Here is a 24,576-nt window from a genome sequence, read left to right as displayed (position 1 = left end):
AGGCAATTGCGCTTTAGTTCTCCATGTGATGGTTCATACGCAGATTCTGACCAAATTCTCTAAATTCCGGCAAGATTACAGCTAGATTTTTATTTTTATCTAACGAAACTACTTTTCTACACTAATAAACTAGCATTTTATAACTTTTGGTACTAAATAGACGATATTAAATGTTATATATTAGCTTTAGTTTAGTTTATTTGAAGAATAGTATTGATTTTCTATTATACAAAAATATTTTATTTTATTTTTGCTGTGCGCTTTTTTTTCTAAGGCCCGCGCTTTTTTTGCGCCTTGCGCGTAGGCCCCAGGCGAGGCCTATGCGCCTTGGGTGCGCCTAACGCCTTTAATAATTATGATTGAAACCAAAAAGCTTTGTTAAAAAATGGATTGAATTTCCCATATCATTATTTCATCAAAATATTAAAAAAGACCTTTATTTATTTACTAAAAAGTTTACTTGATGTATAAACTACAATCAGTCCAAAAACATCTGTTTTACAAGCCTGTACACTGCAACAGAGATCTTAACTACCCGAACACTGCGTTTATCGCAGTTTATTAAAGCTAAAAACGACTTGACTATATCAAAACTCCTTCAGCCCGAGCCTTGTCAGCACGACTGAATCATACGTCACTCTCATTCTCTCTTTCATGCTCATTTGCCACTTCCTCAATGGACAACCATGACAGTTCTGCATAACGTGTCTATGCAACAAGTAGACTTACTTGGCAACAGTCGCGGGTGTATCATCCCTTATGAGCTTGTAAACCACCACAGTTCTGGCAGGCGCGTACACCATGAACGATCGAGGCCTGTTATCATGGCTTCCTTCCTGCATAAGGTTTAGGGAAATAAAGATCAAGAAAATGTGTCGTCTCCATTGCTTAGTTGAAATATTAATGAAATCGCTTACAAAGGTGAAATATTCAGCATCATGATCGAGTCTACCAAAGCCTCCAAATAACGGATCATCGGAGTCTAGGGCAATCTGAAAGATTTAATGTTAGGCTTTGTCAAGTTTGTTGTGTATATATACACACATATATGAGAGGGGATCATGAGAAAACTCTTTCAAACGATTGATATTTATGTTGAATTTTTTCTGGGGTTAAGGTTTTAGGGTTTAGGGTTTAATTTTTAGAGGTTAGGGTTTAACTTTTAGGGTTTAGGTGTTAGCCTTTAGGGTTTAGCTTTTAGGTGTTAGTGTTTAGGGTTTAGCTTATAGGTGTTAGCCTCGAGGGTTTAGTTTTTTTGGGGGTTTAGGGATTAAGGTTTAGTACTGGTTATATAGAGTTTATGAGAACCACATAAATACTTGCACATATTGTTTTAGCTATGATACAAAAGGCGGTTATGTAGCCGCATAACCGCCTCTCTTTCTCTCAGCCACCATACTTGGTCAACACTACATACAAATGTTTAGTGCCACAGTTCTTTACTTAATATTGGCTATGTCTTGAACGTGTCCTGAGGGCCGTTCATTAAAAAACCAATTTTAATTTCAAGTAGAGAATTGCTAAAACCGTATAAACACTTATACCTATTGCGTTAACTGTGAACATGGTTTTATAAAAACGGTTGAGGCGAAACGCCCAAAAAACGACTCAGGGGGTTTCTATTGTACATGCGCCGGGCTGAGGCACGAAAAAGGTTGCGCCTCAAGTGCACCTCAGGGGTTTTTGATATTTGTTTTTAATGTTTTTGATATTTGTTTTTAATGTTTTTGACTTTTGTGTCAATTTAGTTAGTATTATTATTTTTATAAGATATATAATTTTTATATTTATTTTTTAATTCTGCCTCGGGCTTACGTCTCTGTTCGCCTTGAGGCTTACGCCTCGTGAGGCGAAGGGAAAGCGCCTCATAACTCGTTTCCGTTTTTTTAAACCTTGATTGTGAAACATAAAAACGGTTATATATTCTCTCCAACTATATATGACATGCACTACTTACAAGCGCTTATATAGTTCCCGTGATTCTTAGTTTTGTGTTGAATCTGCAACAAAACATACCTTATACATTCCAGGGTGTAAACAGCCGACACGGTAGTCTGAATAACTGTTATACCAGTGGAAGTTGAAGACGAAAACCAAGTCCTCTCTTTCAAATATGATTACTCTCTCTTCTTCGTGTTTCCGTGATATATACTGATGTTGTGATGTCATGAACTGCACACCACAGTTGATCGAGTTTACATTATAGCCCACTAGGGGCGCCTAGGCACCGAGATTGGTTGGGTAACAGGTCATTTTCTAAATATGCATCAAAATTTAAAGAGTAAATTACAAAAATCGTCCTTTATGTATGTCACTTATTGCAAACTGTGTCCTTTGTCTTCAATAATTATAGAAAACGTACTCGATGTTTGCAAACCCTTGCAAGTTATGTCCTTTAGCCCTAACTCAGTTAATTTTTGTGGTTAAATCTGACCAAATGGACCCCACATGAGGGTATTTTTGTGGTTAAATCTGACCAAATGAACCCCACATGGGAGTAAAATGACCAAAATACCCTCATGTGGGGTCCATGTCAGATTTAACCACAAAAAATTAACTGAGTTGGGGCTAAAGGACATCACTTGCAAGGGTTTGCAAACATCAAGTACGTTTTCTGTAATTATTGAAGATAAAGGACACAGTTTGCAACAAGTAACATACATAAAGGACTACTTTTGTAATTTACTCAAATTTAAATGAGTGGGTTCAGGTTGGGTTGACCTGCGAGCACTTTTTGTCCATTTATTTAACAACTTTATTATAATTAATCAGAAGATTAACTGTGATTAAAAAACAACAATAGAATTCCTTGAATAAAATGATTTTGAGGTATACGAGTTTCAACCCGGTTGACCCAGTTCCCTTTTCAGCCATTTTTTTATTTGACCCATTTGATATAAAACAGAATCCAAATTCCATTTACATGTAAATGGGTCGAAAAATGATGCCGCTATAATCCACATTACAAAACATATATGCAAACTTGCACACAAATTTACATACATTATGAGCTCCCTCGAGATGCTGCATTGCCTGATCAAATTCTTGTAACCCACGATACCTTAAATAGTCTGCATCCCCCTATGCATATGAATAACGGTTACATTAAGTGAAGGATCTAATGGTAATTTCTCCATGAAAAAATGTCCAAAATTTGGCTTTTTGGGTGTCAAATGAGTTATCTTTTAACTTCTAGACTAGATCAAATGAGTGATTTGGTATTTTAAAAAAGAGTTAATTACTGTTTTCGTCCTTGTGGTTTGTCAAAAATCACTATTTCAGTCCATTAGTTTAAAAATTGCGATTTCAGTCCCTGTGGTTTCACTTTCGTAACCATTTCAATCCATTTGTTCTGAAATGGTTACGAAAGTGAAACCACAGGGACTGAAATCGCAATTTTTAAACTAATGGACTGAAATAGTGATTTTTGACAAATCACAGGGACGAAAACAGTAATTAACTCTTTTATTAAAAAAAATGTATACCAGCATCAAACAACATAATTAGAACAGCATTTTGGAGAAGAAAAAGACCAACAATTCTATGTTAAAATTGAGATGCGAAAGAAGCTTTGTTTGAAAAAGCATGTGGTGTTCCGAGGCATTTAGATCTCAAAAGCCGAGGAGCGAGGCACGAAAAAGCTTTATTTACAATCAGAAGTTGCGTCTCTCTGATCTATTTTACATAATTACATATCGACCTTTTTATCAAGTAAACTTTTCATAATTTCTTCATCCCTTTGGTTGTTTTTACATAGCCTCCTACATGCCCTAGTTTTGACCAACTTTGACCCAGAAGAAAATGAGCCCCGCGCCTTTTTAAAACCAAGGAACGTAGCATGTTTGATCCGAATTCAAAACATCACTTTCCTATAAATTGAACGCCCCGCTTATGGTTTGCGCATATAATGTATATATGTGTGGGCCATCGGGAGGGATGGGGGGGGGGGGGGCAAAAGTCAAAGTGCACTAATTTTAACGTTATTTTACTTATTTCGTGAAAATAATGTTAAAAGCTGAGGACGGTTAATCATGCATCGTGTGGGCCATCGGGAGGGGGGGGGGGCGCAAAAGTGAAAGTGCACTAATTTTAACGTTATTTTACTTATTTCGTGAAAATAACGTTAAAAACTGAGGACGGTTAATCATGCATCGTGTGGTGGCGTTGATAGCTGAAAGACAAAAGGGTACATGCACTAATCGGTCTTTGTCCCGATTACTGAGTGTTATGTACCATATGTCCAAGGCTTGATGCAAAACTACTATCGAGCCGGGGGTCTCACTGGAAGCAGACTCTATTCCTACGGGGTAGGGTACATGTACCCAGACCCTACCTTTGCTTTGCTATTGGTGGGATTTACTGAGTATGATGACTTTCCTATAAATTGATGTTATGAATGACAAAAGAACTTACCAGATCAAATCTACGCCTACACTTATCGAAGCTATTACCATTCCCAGGTATAAATCTCCCATCAGGGAGACGCTGATCAGCTCTCGGAAAATCTATCCACTCTGATCAAAGGGGAAGCAAGCGTGCGTATTGTTAAAAGACTTCATAAACATTATAGTTCTGTAAGACTACGAAATTATAATAGACAGAATGGTATACCGGGATGCCCAAACTCGTTTCCCATGAAATTCAAATATCCTTCTCCGCCTAATCCCATTGTAATAAGCCTGATCATTTTATGCAATGCTATACCGCGGTCTATACGGGGAGTTGATGGTCTATCCAGTGCCATAAATTCATACATATCCTGTCAAGTTCACAAACAAATGTTATTTCAAGCTGCTAATAACAACTTGCAAATAACGCCAACGCATAAAAACATCCAAGTTTAAAAAGCTGTTCAAAAACATTTCACTTTCACAAATTGGTATTAAAACGAGTCCGCTACATCAGCGCTGTACAGTTCTCTTGGTCAATGTTAATTGTAAACTAGTTTTTTTTAACGTCGCGCGTTGCGGCGAAACCGAGTAAATGATAATGTAAAACAAACGTGATTTGAAAATAAAGGATGTTGTTTAGAAAACTAAACCATTAGAACGATTTAGTTTATCATCGCACCATTTTATAATACCAAATAAATACTTTATTTTGAGTACAACTTTATTTTTAACAAAACTTATAACAGAATGTCAGGGAAAAAATTAAGCACAATTACGTACTTAAGTTATTAGAAAAAAGTTATAACGTAAATTATTAAAGAAGTATCAAATTAATCGATAAATTAATATATGTTTTAGAAAAAGAAAATTAAAAATGGTAAAGGAAATATATATATAAAAAAAGGAAAAAATTAAAAATATGTTATTAAAAGTAAATATAATAAACTATTATAATATATTAAATAATAAATAATAAAAAACTATATATTATTATAAAAATAAAGTTACTATTCATCAACCTTCATCAACAATATATATATAATATATAATAGGCATTAGTGTACTTTATGTAATTATTATATACTTGTTAGTCCCTCTTTCTTCCTATAAGTAGTATAAACACACCTTCAATTTATGCAATACCAGTTACTGTCAAAATTACCGATGTAAACATTTTTAAGAAGTACAATGGTAAGACAAAGTTTATTGTTCTAACCTTGTCCATAAGCCAAAATGCAATAGTTTTATCACCAACCAACGCTTGATCATGACTTTCAGCATAAGAAACGCACTTCTCAGACCATCTTCGATTGGTAAGTGTGTGAATGATATCCCCCATTTTCCAATCTTCGTCCCTCAGCCTACGCCAAACGGTAAGATAACTTTCAACATGCAAATTTGTATAGATACATGACTATTCTACACCCTAGGTTCAGAAACCTATATCATAGTTTCAAAGGTTCAAAGGGTCGAAAGTTAGCCAAAACTTTTGTTATTTATTGACCATTGTTGAAATAATAAAAAAAAACATTTAAACATACTTGACACATTTATTATAGAGTAAAATGCACGGATAGTCCCTGTGGTTTGGTGAAATTTCACCTTTAGTCCCCAACTTTTCAAAATTACATTCTTAGTCCCTATGGTTTGATAAGTTGTTACTCGGATAGTCCCCGAAGCGAATGGAGGTTAGTTTTTCTGGTTAAGTGGGTGTGAAATGACAAGGACTATCCGAGTAACTTGTCAAACCATAGGGACTATCCGAGTAACAACTTGTCAAACCACAGGGACTATCCGATCATTTTACTCTTTACTATATATACGAAGTTGAAAAAATATGAACATAAAGTATATCCGGTGAATGCGACCCGAAAATGTTAATGGTGTTCTATTTAAATCTGTTTTGACAGGCCCTTTTGTCACCTCAACGGGCCTTAGAAATAATAATTTGGATCAGCATGTATGAACGGGAACCACATCATTATTCATAAGAAAATACATAGAAAGTTGGTGTTTCATACTTGAGAAGCTCAATCCACTTATCAGCAACTGCCATATGCAAACGGTAGTCGAACCCCACACCACCATCCTGTACAGGAATGCAGAACGTTGGCATTCCACTAACCTGCACACCATGAAAAATGAGTAAAAAAAATATTTTAAAAACAATGTATGTTAAGACCAAATAAACCATATATTTTAATTTTTCAAAAGTATGAATTAATTTTTATTCGAAACAAGACTACAAGAGTCTTGCTAGACACATAAAACACGCACATACATCTTCACCAATAGAGATGGCTTCGGGAAAGAGCCCATGAATGAGATCATTAACCAGCATTAAATAGACCACAGCATCAACATCGGTCGCCAACCCGAAATACTCGTTGTAGTTTCCGGTAAAGGCTACCTAAAAACAAAGAATGGTTATTAGAAGTTAGCTCAATAATCAAATTACACACATGTCTTTAGTGTGAATTATAAGTGGCAATTTGACTCGCTTATTTATGAATGAATTATGAAGCGTCAAGTTGGGTTCTGCTTTATCTTAAAAGGACTAAATCAAAACAAAAATTAGCTAAAAAGTGGGCCCAAAGTTTACCTTTAATACAACCTGCTAAATCGTTTTATGCATAGATTTAAATTATTCTAGTAATTTCACCCACCGCACGTTGCGGTGGTGTTGAAACGTACAATAACTTGAGTTTGTACCGTCGAATGAAAACGTATTATATTTGACCAGACTTGTTTCCAAACAAAATTTACGTCAAAACGTTGACCAACTGAAAACGTACATAAAAATAAGCATGAAAACGTATTATATTTGACTCGACTCGTTTCCGAACAAAATTTATGTAAAAACGTAGACCAACTAAAAACATGGTATTATATTTGACCCAACTCGTTTCGAAAAAATTTTACGGACCATGTAAATAAAACTAAGCACGTAAGAAAATAGTGGTTGTTAAAGGACCAACTTAAAAAGTACAAAAGATAAGCACGAAAACGTATTATATTTTCATAAGTAAATGCAATATAGGTATCTTGCCTGTAAACCATGATGTGTGTACATCATAGAAGTCACACCATCAAATCTGAATCCATCAAACTTATATTCATCCAACCACCATCTTGCGTTTGAAAGAAGATATCGTAGTACCTAAAACAACAACAATTAACTTCAAGTTTTAAGAAATAATTGAGTTCGCCATTACATTAGTGGAGTTGAGTTTCGAAAACTTTGGTACCTCCCAATGTCCATAGTTGAAAAGGCGAGAATCCCACATCCAATGATAACCGCGTTCTCCAGAGTGGAAATAATGACTATCCGTCCCATCAAAAATATTTAGACCATCTAAAGTGTTGTTTGACGAATGACTGCGTTCAACCCATTACGTGTAAGATAAATATTTACAAAAATGTTGCAACTAGAGGAGACAGTTTCAACCCATATGCCTAGAAATAGGCTGATCTTGGTTATGTTTTACCTCTACCGATTAAACGGTTCAAATGGGACAAGAATGTATGTAAACGCTAAAGACCATGAGAATCCATAATATAGTAGTATTCGTAATCATAGTGTTATATATGTAGTTTTCGTATAGAAATCTTGGTATATACGTTTTTGACCCCCCCCCCCCCCCCCGGTCTTCATTGTCAAGCTTCGCCACTGGTTATGGTAGGGCATTAACAGGTCGAAAATCCTCGATCCACCTCTAGGTATGCATCGATAGCACCTTAGCAATCAAGTAATGATTACCTGTGTACAATATCCATGAGAACAACCAATCCCAACTCATGGGCTTTATCTATCATAGATTTAAGATCATCCGGAGTCCCACAACGACTGCTAGGTGCAAAGAAGTTTGTCACATGGTACCTAAAGCATTACACAAAGTACTCAAATTTTGTTTAAAAAAAGATAGCAACAACAATTCAAAAAAGATGCATCGATGACTAATAGAAAAAGCTACAAGGGTGCATTGTTTATAGCTTATGAGGAGGAGTAATGGCTCAATTATGTAAGAAGATATGGGTAAAGAGTAGGGTTGCAAATGAACCAATCGTTAAGGAAATAAAAGCGTTCATGAACAGTTTATGAACGCTTACCTTTTGTTCGTGTTTGTTAAGTAAGGATATGAATGTGTGCGTTCGTTAATTTTAGGTAACGAGCACAAACAAACACAAGCGTTCATGACAGAAATGGACACAAACGAACAAATATTAAATTTCGAATATAATCAGCATCTTTCATCACCAACGTTGCATAGATCCACCCAAAATACCAGTGGCGGACTTATAATATAACGAGGGGTAACACGGGCTACGGCTCAACCTCGTTTTCGTAGTATATTTTTTTCAGTTTTATATAAAAGATGCCCTTGAACAAATACGGGGATACCCCTAAAAAATAGGATACTTTAATTTATTAAAATTCCAAATTTTTATAAGCACAAACCTTTTACAAAACCAAACTTGTATAATAATTAAGCACAAATTAAGTATAATATAATTGAAAGACGCCCAATTGATAAACATAGCCCAAGCCCCAAAATAAATTTATTTTTTTATTATTGTAGATTGCTCGGTAAAAAATTATTTTTGGGATACCCCTAAATTAATGGGCTAGGTCCGCCACTGCAAAATACGCCAACCAAATTATCCAAACATACTTGATATGATACTGATAAACCATAATTAACATAAAAAATTGTTAAAAGGTATGTATTACATATTTATAGTTACACTAATATATATTAAAAGGTACATAAATATTATGCAATATACTACAAAGTCCATTTTTCCTACAAAGTATACAAAGTCATAAAACACCACAATTTCAGCCATAAAACACACCCGAAACCCACCAGTAACTGAATGAAGGTCACTAAAACACAATATCCAAAGCTTAACAGTCCATAAAAACTTCAAACACGCTATCCTAGAACTATGAACATAAAACACAACATGATAATCAACATAAAACACACTTATGTTAGTCATTCAATAATCAAAGCCTTATCATCTAAAACACAACACAAAACCCACAAATATGGTGTTTTAGTAATCTTCACTTTGTTATTTGTGCGTTTTGAGTGTGTTTTATGACTTTTTACACTTCGTAGAAAAAATGGACTTTGTAGCCAACTCCCACCCTTATTAAATATATTTTTTATTGGGAATTTTGAAGTATTTAAATTAGATACAAATATTAAAAACCCTAAGGAACACAAACGAACAAGTTACTGGAGGATCACAAACATAAATGAATGAACACGGCCTCTGTTCATGTTCGTTCGTTTAACTAAACGAACGAAATTTCTTGTTCGTGTGCATTCTTTATTAAACGAACGAACACAAACAAACTTCCCGCCGAACGGTTCACGAACTGTTTGTTGAACGTTTGTTTCATTTGCAGCCCTAGTAAGTAGTAAAGAGGATACAAACACAAATGAGTATTGAGAAATTACCCAAAGCTAGCATAATATGAGTGTTCTTGAATGGCCATGATCTGGACAGCATTGTAACCGAGCTTTTTGATGCGAGGGAGAACATCATCTCTAAAGTTGGCATAGGTGTTGATCATCGGCTCCTATACACGACCGCATAATATACAATCACAAATTTTGATAATAACTTCTCAACACTATCAAGGCGACTATAGTTTTACAAAATTGTTTTATTATTCATTATTTTCCAAACCAATCAACATAAATCCTAAATCTAATTGTCCTAAGGGGAGACGGGGTGTTACGTGGTCGCACGGTGACCACGCGTGGAACACCGCCGCCACTGATCTTCACCACGCGTGGAACTCATGACACGTTGTAGCCATAACGCGTGAAGAAGGGGGATGTTACCGTTGAGGAATAGGTTGAAGTTCGATGGTCGCAAGGAATGGGTTAATCCATCACTAGTGATGGGCACCCCCACTAAAATCCATCACTAGTGATGGAATGAAGTTCGATGACGTGGCGGAAGCTGATTGGGTGTGGTGAGTGATGAAAAGTGGAGCACCCCCACCCCCTAATAAAACATACTTTTTCTTCCACAACCCTAAATCATTATATATAAACATAACCATTAGGCATTAGCTATAGTATTCTTTAGAGCATTCACATTGGAGCCTCTGTATTAATATATTCTATATAATATAGAGGAAGAAATAGAGGAAACAACAAAAACGCCACTACATTGGAATCTCTTTAATAGAGAAAGTTTTATAGATATTAAAGTAAACCTCTATATTTAGAGGCTCATGTCCAAGCCTCTATATATTTGTGAGTGTGTTGGAAAGAGAAAGAAATAATAAAATAAGTGATTGTGAGTATGATATAGTTAGAGAGTTAGATGTGGGAGGTTTTTGAAAAGTAAACATAATCTAGAGAAAGATGTGTTTTTTTGGTTAAATTATACAGATGGAGATAAAGGCTCCAATGTGAATGCTCTTAGACAAAGTATTAATTACAGTTATTTTAATTCAACTATATATGAGAGGAGATACATACCGTACTACTCATTCCTACGTGTGCTTCGTAAATCCTAAGAGATTTCGGTTTCTTTGGCCGAGGATGTCGAAACACGTACTTTTCCTGTTCAAATATCAGACCATATATCCTCAATATACCCATACCAAGAAAGTGTGAAATTTACAAGCAAAAATACCTCTTCTGGTGGATCATAGTAGATTCCATTATAAGGAATCTCACCAGGAGCCTGTACAGAAAACTTTATCCAAGCGGGAATCGAGTCTTTGATGCCAGATGGGGTATCCATACGTATCTATAATGTACCACACAATAAAGGATGCCATAACCGTTCATACAATACATAAATTATGGGTTCCAATCATTTTAATAATAATATTATACTACAATATCATCAAGGAAGTTCTACCTTCACTCTAGAACCATGAGGAATAGGTGGAGAACCATCAGCATTGTTCGGCAAAAAGATCTCCCAGACACCGAATTCATTCTGTTCATATTAGAAAATAACACAAAACTTGCAAATTATAATCCCTCTAGCCGTTAAAAAAAAGTCATATTGTTCAACACATGATATCAGTCATATTGTTCTTTTTTTATACTAAAAAAGTTTTTTTTTTTTTTTCAATATAACAGGCATCTAGTTTGACCATCGAAAGTCAAAGCTGTAGCCACTAGATTTTGATCAATTTAAACTAAAAATTCATACAATTACTAGACATTCAGCTTGGTAACAAAACATACCCGGGTCATGACATCAGCATTTGGATTCCAGCTGTTGAAATCTCCAATAAGCGAAGCAGACTAGAATTCATAAAAGACATCTCTAATTTATCTTATTTCTAACAGATAAAATGGGTAAAATAAAAAATAGCTAAAAAGGATACAGGTCAAACGGGTCAAAAGTCACCCAAAGTGTAAATTCTTAATGCATATAATTTATGGAACACTTTATTCAATATTACTATAATAATATTTTGGGCAAACTATTTATAAAAAGAAAACTAAAAAGGAGAGAAAGTAGTCAACCGGGCCTGACCTGACCCATTTCGATTCATACCAGAAATTAACGGTTACACAACCCACCCAATTTGTCACCTTTTTATAGAATGGATCGAAAAAGAAGCTTAGTTCGAAACGTAAACGAGATAACAACAAACCTTAGCTCCAGGTGCCCATTCCCTGTAGGTGATACCTGTCTCGCTGGCGAAAAAGATTACAATGAAGATTAATACAGTAGACTCACTCACTCACCACCAAATAATAAAAGTTGTCAATAACTAAAAGAAAAAAATATTAAACAATAAATATATCACTAATATCATGGACTCGACATTTATTTAAAGATACCTGCGAGTGAAACCAAACTTCTCATAACCCCGAGAAAACGCCTCCAAACCACCTTCATACTTGTCAATTGACTCACGCATCTTCTTGTAATGTGAATATCTGTGGTTAGTTAGTTAGAATACGATTAGGAAAACCAAGACTCATACAACTAGAGGTGTCATTTTTAACTCACTTAGCTATGAATGGTTAATTCGAGTGTATATCAATAATGGGTCAGACAATTAACAAAAATAAAGGGTTACAAGGAGACGGGTCAAATAGGTCAACCCAGTCACCTAAAGTTGATTTTTAATGCATAAAACCTCCTAAATCAATTCATTGATTTATTATTTAAGTATTTTATTTTTGTTATCATAGTTGGCATACTTTATTTACAAATAAATTATAACGCATAATTTATAATTTCTATTATAGGATCGGATTTGCCATTCAAAAGGGGGTTGTGGTGCAACTTTCCAGCCTCGGTGGTCCTACAAGGGTTTACTTTACCATACCATTTAGCATCCTTTTTCCCGTTTACCTGCCATTCTACTGTAAATTTTCCGGTTCTTTATGCCATAATATATAAATGAAAAAAAAAATGTGACGCATAGACAGAAAGTGCTTCGGGGGTCAGTCAACCAGACCAATGTCAAATGATTATACATTTTAGCAGCCTGCTGTTGTTTAAAAATTAAAAAATGACTGACCGGTACTCAAGATGTTGACGATGATTTCCCAAAAGTGGGTCGATCTCGTATATTCTCTGTCCAGCTCCAGGTGGAGAAATGGATGTTTGTTGGACGGCCTCGCTTTCTTTGCTAATAACGAGGTCAGGTAAAGTTTCTTCCTCTGTAACAGCAACATCCTCAACCAAAACCGCTGATGTAATCTCACTCGTCTCATCGTCCTGTTCTTCATCCAGAGTCTCTTCGCCTTCTAATATCTGAACCAAAAAATCACCAACCACCATATAACTTTTGTTTTTTTTATCTTGTATATGTTACTATATCAAGCAGTGGAATTAGACTTCAACACTTATTTAGGGATTTATTGGAAGAAGAAACATTAACATATTAACAAGCTACAGTTAAACCAGAAATAACAGTAATAATTAAAACACATACTTCTAACATCTTCAATACGCCCCGCTTGCGGTATGCGCATATAATGTATATATGTGTGGGCCATTGGGGGGCAAAAGTGAAAGTGCACTAATTTTAACGTTATTTTACTAATTTTGTGAAAATAACGTTAAAAGCTGAGAACGGTTAATCATGCATCATGTGGTGGCGTTGATAGCTGAAAGACAAAAGGGTACATGCACTAATCGGTCTTTGTCCCGATTGGCGATTGCTGAGTGTTATGTGCCTTATGTCCAAGGCTTGATGCAAAACTACTATCGAGCCAGGGGTCTCACTGGAAGCAGCCTCTCTATTCCTACAGGGTAGAGGTAAGGCTGTCTACATCTTACCCTCCTCAGACCCTACCTTTGCTTTGCTATTGGTGGGATTTACTGAGTATGATGATGATGATGACTTCTAACATCTTCAAAATTGTTACAAAATCTACAAGTTAATGGCTAAAGATATCATCGATCCACTGACCCTTCAAAACACACATTTTTCCTATTTGCCACATAATAACGTTACAAAACTATGTGCTTCACTGCATACATGATGTCAAAGGGCAGAAGTCATGCTCCATTAGGTATGCACAAGCTGTCCAGCTGTCCTAAAACTTTTTTTATATCTTTTTAGCGTAGATATTTTGAAGAAAGCACATAAAAGTTGGTTCTTCTAGTGCATCAACTGAAAAAGCTTGATGCATACCCTAATAAGAAATCCTGTATCCATCTGACGTCTAGTCAGTAGTTGACCTTGCAAAACGCTAGTTTAGTCATTGTTCTCCATAAGCAAATTCTGACCAGTCTACTTATAAAACGGCTGAATTTAAAAATATGATTTATCCCTAGCAATCAATCACAAAGTTTTTATCTAAAAGGAATGTGAATCAAATGGGTCGAAGTGTCAAACAAGCTAAGCAGTCAATAGCGGTGCTATAGCGGTTAGCGGACCTCAGGGTGTGTAGCGGTCCAAATAGCGGTGGCCTATAGCGGTTCCGCTATTAGCGGTGCTAAATACTGCTATAGCGGTGCTTACAGCCTCCTAAACTGTTTTACTTTTAAAAAAGATTACTGTTGTGACGGCAACTGTTTATAAAAAATGGGAAAAGGATAAACAAAAAATGTATGTGGTTCAATCAACTCGACCAATTTCAACCTGTCCTTTAAACAAGCCAATTTGACTCATAGCCTGACCGGCTCATTTTTCCAACTCTACCCAGTGGCGTAGCTTAGTGTAAAGTGGGGGGTGCACCCGCCGCCTGAATGTTTCGGTTAGAAGTGTAAAATTTCCTATTTTTCGTCCGAAAATTTTAAAATTATATAGGATTGTCCACCCAATTATTTTGCCTAAATATTTATACAATATATAAATTGGGTCCCGTGACTTTCCGCCCCGTCGGAACTTTTGGTCAAGCTCCGCCACTGACTCTACCCTAAGCCTATATATCCGAAATTCAAGTACCATTGTCTCCTTACGAAAAGAAACTAGTCTCAAAATTCACAATCAAAGTTGGAGCAAGTTGTTGTGAAGTGAACACTCTAATAATAGTCTTCAAGAATCGTCTTTTACCATTATTCGTTCAATAAAAGACATGGTAAAGACAAAATGTGAAGGCAAATGAACATACTTTGGAATCTTCATCAAGGGCTTCCAATTGATCGGTTGAAGAAACGCCAACATCCCTTTGGCTGCCAGAAACAACAACCACTTTCTCTTTTGCAGCAACTATTAAAGAAGGGGATACAGATTCATACGTTGACATTCCACCTAAAAACCTCCCTACAGAGAAAGATCAATAACAGTTTAGTAACATCAATTATACGCCTTTAACAAACAAAAACAAAATATTTCACATTGCACTGAATGTTTCATATGGAGAATAATTCATCAAAGACGCTCCTACTTGTTAATAAACATCATCTATAAAATATAAATGCAGAAATATCCTGCCATAACAACCTATTTCTCCTACCTAATTTCAACATATATTATGTTATGCTCAAATACACACATTCAGAGGCCAACTTAGGGGCTGTTTGTTTACCACTCTTAATAGTTCAGACCTCTTACCGGTTCAACACTTAATGATTCAGACTGTTTGCTTCACGACCAGATGTCTGAATGGTTCAGACATTTGCCTCTGAATTGGTCAGACATTTGCCTCTGTATGGTTAAGCATTATACAGGCTCTTAATGGTTCAGCACTTAATCGTTTAGACCTCTTACTGGTTCAGCACTTAACCATTCGGATTAACCATTCAGATGATGCCAAACAGTGGGAGGCCTGACATACCATGCAAGAGGCTGTTCCCACCCACCACTGTTACCTTAGCGTTCATCAACAATCACACAAAATAATACCCACCTCACATCAGTAAACCCACCAACAAAAATTCAAAATTGATTCAGACAGAAATCCCAAAATTATAATCATGGTTGTTCGCCTTAAATTATGAAACAGCAAGAAATTTTCAACAGACTAATAATAATAAGGGGTAATTTTTATTTAGCACTTACGATCAAACGAACAGCGCCTGGAAGCAGCAACAACACTCCTCCGATCACTACCACGATAACAAACTGACGGAATTGGATGCAACAATCGAATCCCATGAAGCGTATAAACCATTTCTTCTTCTTCTTCTTGGTAAACCCAGATCGATCAGATCTACAATAGAAATGGGTATGGGGTCACAGAGTTCTAGGCGCCAGGAAACCCGAGAAGAATGATCAGCATGTGTGAGTTCTACGGCCGTGAATGCATGGAGATTTGTGGGTTTATTTTATTATTTGGTAGCTAAAAGTTATTGATTAGTGGCCCCATTCACGTGGGTGAGGTGAGTGACTATTTGACCATCAACTAGATCAGAAATGAGAGGCCATTATCACATAAAGGGTTTTGCCTTTATTTGGAAAGCTCTTGCCCTTTTGGGGTTTAATTGGAATATTCTATTATTTGATTCAATTTTATATGTTTTTAAAACCCAACCTTATTTCGGATCGCCAAAAATAAGAATGGGTCAGTGGCCTCTCATTTGAGGTGTACAGGATCGACCAACATTTGGGCTTGGGACTGGCTTAGAGACCCGAACTCGAATGATCAGTGGGAATAGACTGGATCATTGATGGCTCTTCTTCATAACACTCACTTAGGGTGTAAGGGGTGCTCACCTAATAGGTGAGTCCCCCATCTTACACCTAACCAATCACATGGTGCCACGTCAACTCACCTAATACACTCCCCTAATTCCCCTTTTTGATGGCGGCACTCACCTATTAGGTGAGTTCGAAATTATTATTTTTTTTTTTTTTGTTGATGTTTAAAAATTTATATAAAAGACATTTCATTAAATTTTAAAAAAAAAATACATTCAAACTAGAAAAAAAAAAAACACATTCAAACTAGAAAAAAAAAACACATTCAAACTAGAAAAAAAAAAAAACACATTCAAACTAGAAAAAAAAATACATTCAAACTAGAAAAAAAAAATACGTTCAAACTAGAAATCGCATGGCCACCCGTACTTGTTAGCGATTTCTCGCTTTCGGGCGAGGATGATCGGCAACATACTTGGCGGAACATCGTCGTGCGGCTTAAGGAAGGTTTTCATATCTCGATCGAAATTGTAGTTTTTCATCGTCTCGAGTTGTGCCGATATGAGCTCGCGAGCCTCCGAATCTCTTTTTTTCCTCATTTCGATCGCCTCCAATTCTACCGCTTGCTTCGCTTCTTTCATGGCGGTGTACACTTTGAATTGTGCCGCCAACTCGGCCGAGCTTCCCTCGGACGATGTAGCTTGACGCTTGTCTCGCCTTTGTAGTCTTTGTGGCGAGGGATCTTCGTTCATATCCGGGATTGAAAAGTCTACGTCAACGGGCTTTCTTTTAGGTGCCGAACCTTCACCTTCCTCGCCCATCAATGGCACTTGTGCCCATTTCTCGTGTTTTCGAACGACCTCCCACGCCTCGAGGTGTTGAAAACCGCTTGGAAATCTTTCTTTAAATTCTTTTAACGCGACTTTCATCACGTCGAGATCTTGACATCCACTTGCTCGTGTGCGATCCTACATGTTATAAAATAAAAAAAAAATTAGAAAGTGTTAAAAAAGTATGAACTTAGAAAAAAAATAAAAAATATGCAATGTTAAAAAAAATAAAATTTTTACCGCTTGTTGGTATAGGCCGTTGAAAAAGTTTATTTTCGAATGCATCGGGTTCCATTTAGACCGTACTTGATGAACGGTCCGGTTACTTCCACCGACACTTTTGTTATAGTGCTCTAAAATTTTACCCCAAAAACTTTCGCGACTTTGTTGATTGCCCTTTTTTTTGTTGGTAGAACAATGTACCCACGCCTTCGCCAACGCCTCTTCTTGTTTTTTTGTCCATTTTTCGCTCACCGTTTTCCCTTTTTTTTCTCGAGCCTCGTCTTCTTCGTTGCCCGCTTCTTCGTCCACATTATATTCATCTTCCTCGTCGTCGTCGCCCAAATTTTGAGTTTCGGGCACTACCTCATCGTCCTCGTCGTCCTCGTCAATAGGTAGAGAACGTTCGACACTTCCTCTTGTAGAAGGAACTTGTGGAGAACGATAAGCATATGGGTCGAAGGCGGGGGATTGAGGAGGAGCGTCCATTGATAGCAAATTTTGAAAATAGCCGAAATTGGGTTGTTGGGTGTTGTAAAACGAGGGGTGTGGAGGTTGTTGGAAATAAAACGGGGGTTGTGAAGTGTAGCCGTAAGGGGGTTGTGGTTGAGCATTTGCACCGCTCGAACCATCTCGAGACGGTTTCGATACCCGCCCCTTATTTTTTTTCTTGGCCTCGCGGGGTCGGTTCTCCATTGCTCGGTGTATAAAAAATAAAAAGTGGATGGGGTTTGGTTGGATAGTATAAAAAATAAAGAGTGAAATGGTTGTGGTTGGAGAGTTTGGTATAAAAATTATAGAGAATGAGATGGTTGTGGATAAAAAAAAGGGTGAAATAGAGTTGGGTATTTATATTAGTTTAAAAAAAATTGAATTTTTTTTTTTTTTTAAATTCCGACCGTTGTCAACGGTCAAGTCTCGAAACATGTGCCAAATTCAAGCGGTGAACCCCCCATCAAAACCACCCCCGAATCGGGACCCCGCGGGGATGGCGGCGGTGTTCCCGATCGGGGAAATGGTTTACCGAAGCCTTCCCCGAATGCGCCCCGTATACCCTTAAAAGAAGGTTGTGATAAATGGTCTTGGTCAAACAACAGTGGAGTTTTGTTTTCAGTCAAGGATCTTAGGATCTTCGATTGGAGTTACAAAAATTCAATGTGGACCAAGAGGCAGAACTTTACATGGAATCATTGGGCCCCATTAAGATGCAACCATCTCATATGGCGAGCCCAAATGGGAAAGGTTGCTTCCAGGGTAGGCCTAGCACATCGCGGAATTCCGCTCCAAGCCTGCTGTGTAAGATTAAATATATTTTATGTTATATTTAATCTAGTAGCCATTATAATCATTTACATTATATGGATCAAATAATTAGTTGGTAATTGTTGATGGCCAAATTACCCGTATTAACTAATTAGGGTTCCCTCTTGGGTGCATATATAAGGAGACTTATGTAGAGGTTCTAAGGTTAGACACATAACCTAACTAATTCACATAATATCACCATTGACCTCTTTCCAAAACCGAACACCCTATTCGGTTTTCATCATCACCATCATTAGATTGCACCCTAAGGAGGAACCAGATCAAGCTGACAATCATGTCAAACATTGTTGCTGCGTCTCCATCTGGAATCTCTGCCGGCCTGTACTGATGCAATCAAATGTATGTTTTCATGTTTTCCATTATGTCTAAACAGAACTGATCAACATGTGGTATCAGAGCATATGTTGATTAATCAGTTCTGTTTTCGTATCCATTATTCTGGGATTGAAATCTGGAAAACAGAATTTTTGAAAGCCTAATAAACCCTCACAGCCTGTTTCGAAATTTTCTGTTTCGAATCATAAGTTAATTTTTCAGATCTTATGTTTTTTATTGGTTGATCATTGACTCGAAACCAATATGGTTAAATTTTATGTCCGAAATATGTTTTAGAAGCCTTAATTTTCAGGTTTCGGGTTCCAGAATCATGTTTTTAATTTTTAGGGTCCATCATGTGTTCTTAGGAAAATTCGATATTCCTTTATGTTTTGGAATATAATTTGAATTCTTGAATGTTTTTCCTAATTTTGATCCGTTTTGTCTAATGAGAATTTTCGAAATCTGTTAAAAGGATAAACAGATTATGATTTTCGAAATATTCTGTTAAAATTAGATCAATGTTAAAACAGGAAACTCTATCACAATTCCTAAGAATTCGAATTTTCAGTTATGCTTTTACATTAACAGCTGTAACAGTGGACTCGAGACTATCAGGTTTTGACTCGAGACCAAGATCTCGACTCGAGACCACAAGGTCTCGACTCGAAATCATAAGTGTTCTCAAATGTTTACAACTCGAGACAACGATTTCGACTCGAGATCATAAGGTCTCGACTCGAGACCACTAAGGTTTCGACTGAGGGCTTCAATCTTCACAACTCGAGACCATGGTTGCGACTCGAGACCTCATAAGGAGTCGAGATCTCATAATTCACAGCAGTCGAGACCATGATTACGACTCAAGACACTGAGGTTGCGACTCGAGACCTTAATGAGTCGAGACCTCATAATGATGAGTCGAGACTTGACTCGAGATCTCACTCGAGACCTCATAACTGAGTCGAGATCTCACTCGAAACCTCATTATTTTATGTTGTTTAATGTGAACTAAAATTTAGCTCGGGGCTCCGCCCCGAACCCCGAGCGGGGGCACGCTGTCCCCCTGCACCCCAAGCGAACTCACCGCGCTAATAGGTGGTTTGCTATTAAATGATTGCTTTTGTAAATACTTAGTTAATTAATAAGGATCAAATAACGTTTTACAAAACCAAAATGGCTTAACTTGAATGAGCTTCTGATGTATCACTTCTGGTCAAAGCTGATTTGATGCATCTATTTATCGTTCAAGTATTACGAAAGCTATGTTAAGTGTGCATCATAAACATGAATGTCTTAATATCTGGCCAAAGCTGATTTAATTCCTTCATAGATGGCATACTTAACGAGTGCATAACTAAAGTGTCACACCCCGATTTCCACGTGTCTCACCGGTGGGCCCGGTAGGGATTACCGTGACGTAGTTGGCAACAATATAGTCAAACCACAATATTTAAATGTACAGCGGAAGCATAAAGATAGATATATTCCAACCATTAATGTAATATCCAAGTATCACAAATAGTTGAATAAAATCCACAGGGGGTCAAAATAAAAATATAAATATTGTTCAACAGATATGGCATCCCAAGCTTGCGAGACTCTAACGATGCTTAAGGAGTGGCCAGCCTATTTCGTACAGAACCTGCATTTAATCTTTTGGGGAAAATACGTCAGTTTACACTGGTAAATACATTCAACTGACACTTTGTAAAATGTTTAATAAAAATTGATTTGAATGCACAAGGCACAAGGCACAAGGCACAAACTCTTTATAACTTGGGATAATTTATCAATCAAATCTTGTAAAAGAATTACATGTTCACTATGCGTTCGGTCGCCTGGGTCGTGCCGAGTTTAAGGTTAATAGACACGCCACAAAGCATAAAGCCGTGGCGGGAAAACCAACGGTTATACCTTTATAATTATAGACACCTTGCCGGGTGTACGCCTACACCCGCGTGTCGAGGTCGTGGCCATTTCGTAAAATGATGCCAAGGATATCCGGGACATGGTCATTAAACTCCCAAAGGCGTAAAGCCAACAAAACCAATTTTTAAACGGGTCACATTGATAATACCCAACTACTAATGAATTGGGGTCAATTGCCCGACCAAGCGGTATTTTAAATACCGTAACCCAAGCCCGTATAACGGAAAATAAGTTAAAAGTATTTACCTGGGCAAGTAATAACCTCAATCAAATAAATGCAAGTTTCTTTTACTGGTCTCCTACTCTGGAACGAAGGTTTAAACAACCTATTAGAATCCTAATGGGTCTTTAATCTAGCCTTAGCTTAGATCGGTTAGTTTCAAAGGATAATTTCGGTTTAATCGCGTGAAAGGCGAAAACCGGGAATGGAATGTGGTTTGGACCCAACAAGTTTGAATACTTGTTTTATATGGGTATAATAATCACACTCTGGATTTTGAGGTATAAACGATAAGGTTTGACCCGTTTCGGCTAGTTTATGTAAACTAGTTACATAAACCGAACTGTGCGCGCAAAAGGCGTAACGGGTAACCGTAAGAGTCCTTCACAGGTTTCCTAAGTTAATATGCTCTAAGAGGTTGTGGTATCAGTAGGATACCTTCCATAATGCCCGTAATGAGTTTAAATCCAATAAATGCCCCGTAGGGGTATTCTGGTCAATTTAAAGATTATAAAAGAGGTTTCTGAGTTCTACAGGAAATCTGAGTTTTCTGAACAGTTTATAAAGTCCAAAATACTCTATTTATTATTTAAAATCAGTAGAAACTGGAATCGGGTCAAAATACCTTGTAGAACTCAAGTTATGTCCAAAAAGGGTATATTCGGTATTTACCGAACCGATGCCATAACCGTAGGTTAAAAATGATTAAAAATCTTATAAATCTCAAAATATTATTTTACATCAGTGTGTAGAAGGTTTGGTGTCGAAATTTGGGTTTAGATAGGCCTTACGCTAAATACGCCGTTTAATTACTAAAGTTTCCGTAATTGCGCTATTTAGCATAACTCCTATTCTAGACCTCGGATTGACTTGAAATTTTCGTGACATGCTTAGAAATTAGTAACTAAGGTTAATGTCCTTTCACATGTCCAAAATTCTCGTCTTATAGTGAAAAGGGCGTTATGGTCAACTTTTAGGCGTTTAATGGAAATGTGCTAAAGACTCGGACAAATAACGAACCGGTCACAGAGGGTTATACCATCTTGTAACCTGGTCCTAAGAGAGTCCTAAGGCATATTTAAATCGTACCATAACGGGTCAGAACTGAAGTCAAAGCAAAAGTCAAAGTTTTGCGACTTTCGGTTCCGAACCGGGTCAAAATAGTAAATGGTCGGACCAAACAAGCTTAGACTAGTTAATATACTTGTTATCATGTTATATGAGTGTCAAAACGGGTTACACGCCATCTACATTACTGATTATGCATAAAATCGCAAATTTGCATTCTGTTGACTTTTTCTAAGTAAGTTTGACTCGACATTTGGACTGGTTAGAGTGGGAATCAGAGAGTGCCCTTTCAGGGGTTTAATGCTCACATGATTACCAACATATAACTACCCTTGATTCGACAAACCACTGGACCATTGGTGATTTATCGTTAAGTCAATCGTTAATTACGACGGATTGACTTTTAGGCTATATCTAAGCAAAACTTAACCAAGGAAGGGTGGAGCATACTTACAAGAGTCCTATGCACGACTTGTGAAGCTTAGAGAGAATGCTTGAGCCTTAGAAATGATCAGAAAGCAGAATGAAGGTGTGAAGAACTTGGTTGCAACACATTGGCCTTTTATAGTGTTCCAAATCCTCCAAGATGGTGACAAGTAGGTCTATGGGGTGATCCAGATCATTTACAAGTGTTTCCTAGTGTCTAGGAAAGGTTAGGGGTCGCCCATGTCTCTGAAAATATCTTGGTAAGTCGGTTAAACTGTTATAACAGCCAACAGCCAACTTTCTGTCGCTGGGCGTTCCTTACGGACCGTAAGGCAGGGCCCTTGCGGTCCGTAAGCATTTGACAGAGAAAATGTTTTACCCTTTCGCACCTTACGGTCCGTAAGCCAGTGTCAGAAGCAAAAAAATAACCTTTCATGCATTTGAACAGGCAACTTGATATGAATGATTTCTGGCCATGAATTACCAGTAAAATGCCTTTAACCCATGCTTGTCCAGTTGTCTACCCCATCATGTAACATAATTGAATTTGAAGAATGATAGGATTCATGAATGAAGATTTAACGTGCATTATTTTCATAGGATCCATCCTTGCAATTTGGCATTCACCATTTTTAGTGATCACCGGATTAAGGCATTTTAGATGCTTATTAATAATGTTAGGGTCTCGGGATTTATAATGGAGTCGCTCAGAGGTGTAAGCTAACATGTTGATATGTTCAAAAAAATCCTACCATACATCTTTAGTTAAATCCGGGTTTACTTTACTTTTGTCGTAAGTGACACGTGTCGTTTATATATTGGACACAAAAATTTCGAGGTGTTACATCCTCACCCCCTTAAAAGAAATCTCGACCTCGAGATTTATTGAAATAACTGAGGGTACTTTTCTTTCATTGTGGACTCTACCTCCCACGTGTACTCGGGACCTCTACGGGCATCCCATTTTACCTTCACTATCGGTATATACTTCCTGCGAAGCTTCTTAACCTGTCGATCTTCGATCGACACAGGTTTTTCAACGAACTTTAAGCTCTCGTCGATGTGTACGTCTGTATGCAGTATAACCAGTGATTCATCAGCGAAACACTTCTTCAAGTTACAGATGTGAAACACATTGTGGATACCACTGAGCTCTTCCGGTAAGTTTAATTTGTAGCAACCGATCCGACACGTTCGATTACTTCGAAGGGTCCAATATATCTCGGGCTTAGCTTGCCTTTCTTACCAAATCGCATCACCCCCTTCCAGGGTGATACCTTAAGCAAAACTTTGTCGCCTACTTCGAAATTGAAAGGCTTACGCTTCAAATCTGCGTAGCTCTTCTGCCTGTCTCGGGCAGCTTTCAATCGATCGCGAATTTGGACAATCTTGTCCGTTTTTTCGAATATTATATCAGGTCCTGTCATCTGGACATCTCTAACTTCTGCCCAATAAACGGGCGTTCTACACTTTCTATCATATAGGGCTTCAAAAGGTGCAACCTTAATGCTTGTATGGTAGCTATTGTTGTAGGAGAATTCGACTAAGGGTAGGTGGTTATCCCAGCTACCACCTAAGTCGATCGCACATGCATGGAGCATGTCTTCCAACGTTTGGATTGTACGCTCACTCTGTCCATCTGTCTGAGGGTGGTAAGCCGTACTGAAGTTCAAACGTGTACCCAAAGATTGCTGGAAGCTTTTCCAAAAGTGTGACGTGTACCTGGTATCTCTATCAGAGATAATAGACACATGCACTCCATGAAGGGCTACAATCTTGTCTACAAACAACTGGGCTAATATATCGGAG

General features: G+C 37.3%; 1 protein-coding gene across 1 annotated transcript; it reads right to left on the bottom strand.

Moving 5' to 3' along the window:
- Positions 1-421: 421 nt before the first annotated feature.
- Positions 422-16,154, bottom strand: LOC110865721 (1,4-alpha-glucan-branching enzyme 2-2, chloroplastic/amyloplastic). The gene is made up of 22 exons (XM_022115050.2): positions 15,853-16,154; positions 14,963-15,114; positions 12,919-13,154; positions 12,230-12,328; positions 12,040-12,082; positions 11,624-11,683; positions 11,289-11,369; positions 11,058-11,174; positions 10,901-10,984; positions 9,863-9,984; positions 8,152-8,271; positions 7,640-7,769; positions 7,441-7,551; positions 6,673-6,801; positions 6,413-6,516; positions 5,608-5,752; positions 4,612-4,759; positions 4,414-4,514; positions 3,004-3,081; positions 2,017-2,172; positions 918-992; positions 422-836 (listed from the first exon to the last, which is right to left on the bottom strand). The coding sequence occupies exons 1-22, from the start codon at positions 15,962-15,964 to the stop codon at positions 726-728; spliced, it is 2,514 nt and encodes an 837-aa protein (XP_021970742.1). The 5' UTR covers positions 15,965-16,154; the 3' UTR covers positions 422-725.
- Positions 16,155-24,576: the final 8,422 nt, after the last annotated feature.

Source organism: Helianthus annuus, chromosome 6 (assembly GCF_002127325.2).
Source record: "Helianthus annuus cultivar XRQ/B chromosome 6, HanXRQr2.0-SUNRISE, whole genome shotgun sequence".
Taxonomy (NCBI): Eukaryota; Viridiplantae; Streptophyta; class Magnoliopsida; order Asterales; family Asteraceae; genus Helianthus; species Helianthus annuus.
Note: the sequence above shows the minus strand (reverse complement) of the source record. Positions and strands in the feature narration are given on the sequence as shown.

What these genes read in the sequence shown, in the direction of transcription:
- LOC110865721 (XM_022115050.2), bottom strand. Translation starts at nt 15,964, where the DNA reads ATGGTTTATACGCTTCATGGGATTCGATTGTTGCATCCAATTCCGTCA. An exon ending in TCAACTATGGACATTGGGAG is followed by an intron (nt 7,552 to 7,639) that starts GTACCAAAGTTT and finishes TTGTTGTTTTAG; the next exon opens with GTACTACGATATCTTCTTTC. An exon ending in CCATCTCTATTGGTGAAGAT is followed by an intron (nt 6,517 to 6,672) that starts GTATGTGCGTGT and finishes CATGGTGTGCAG; the next exon opens with GTTAGTGGAATGCCAACGTT.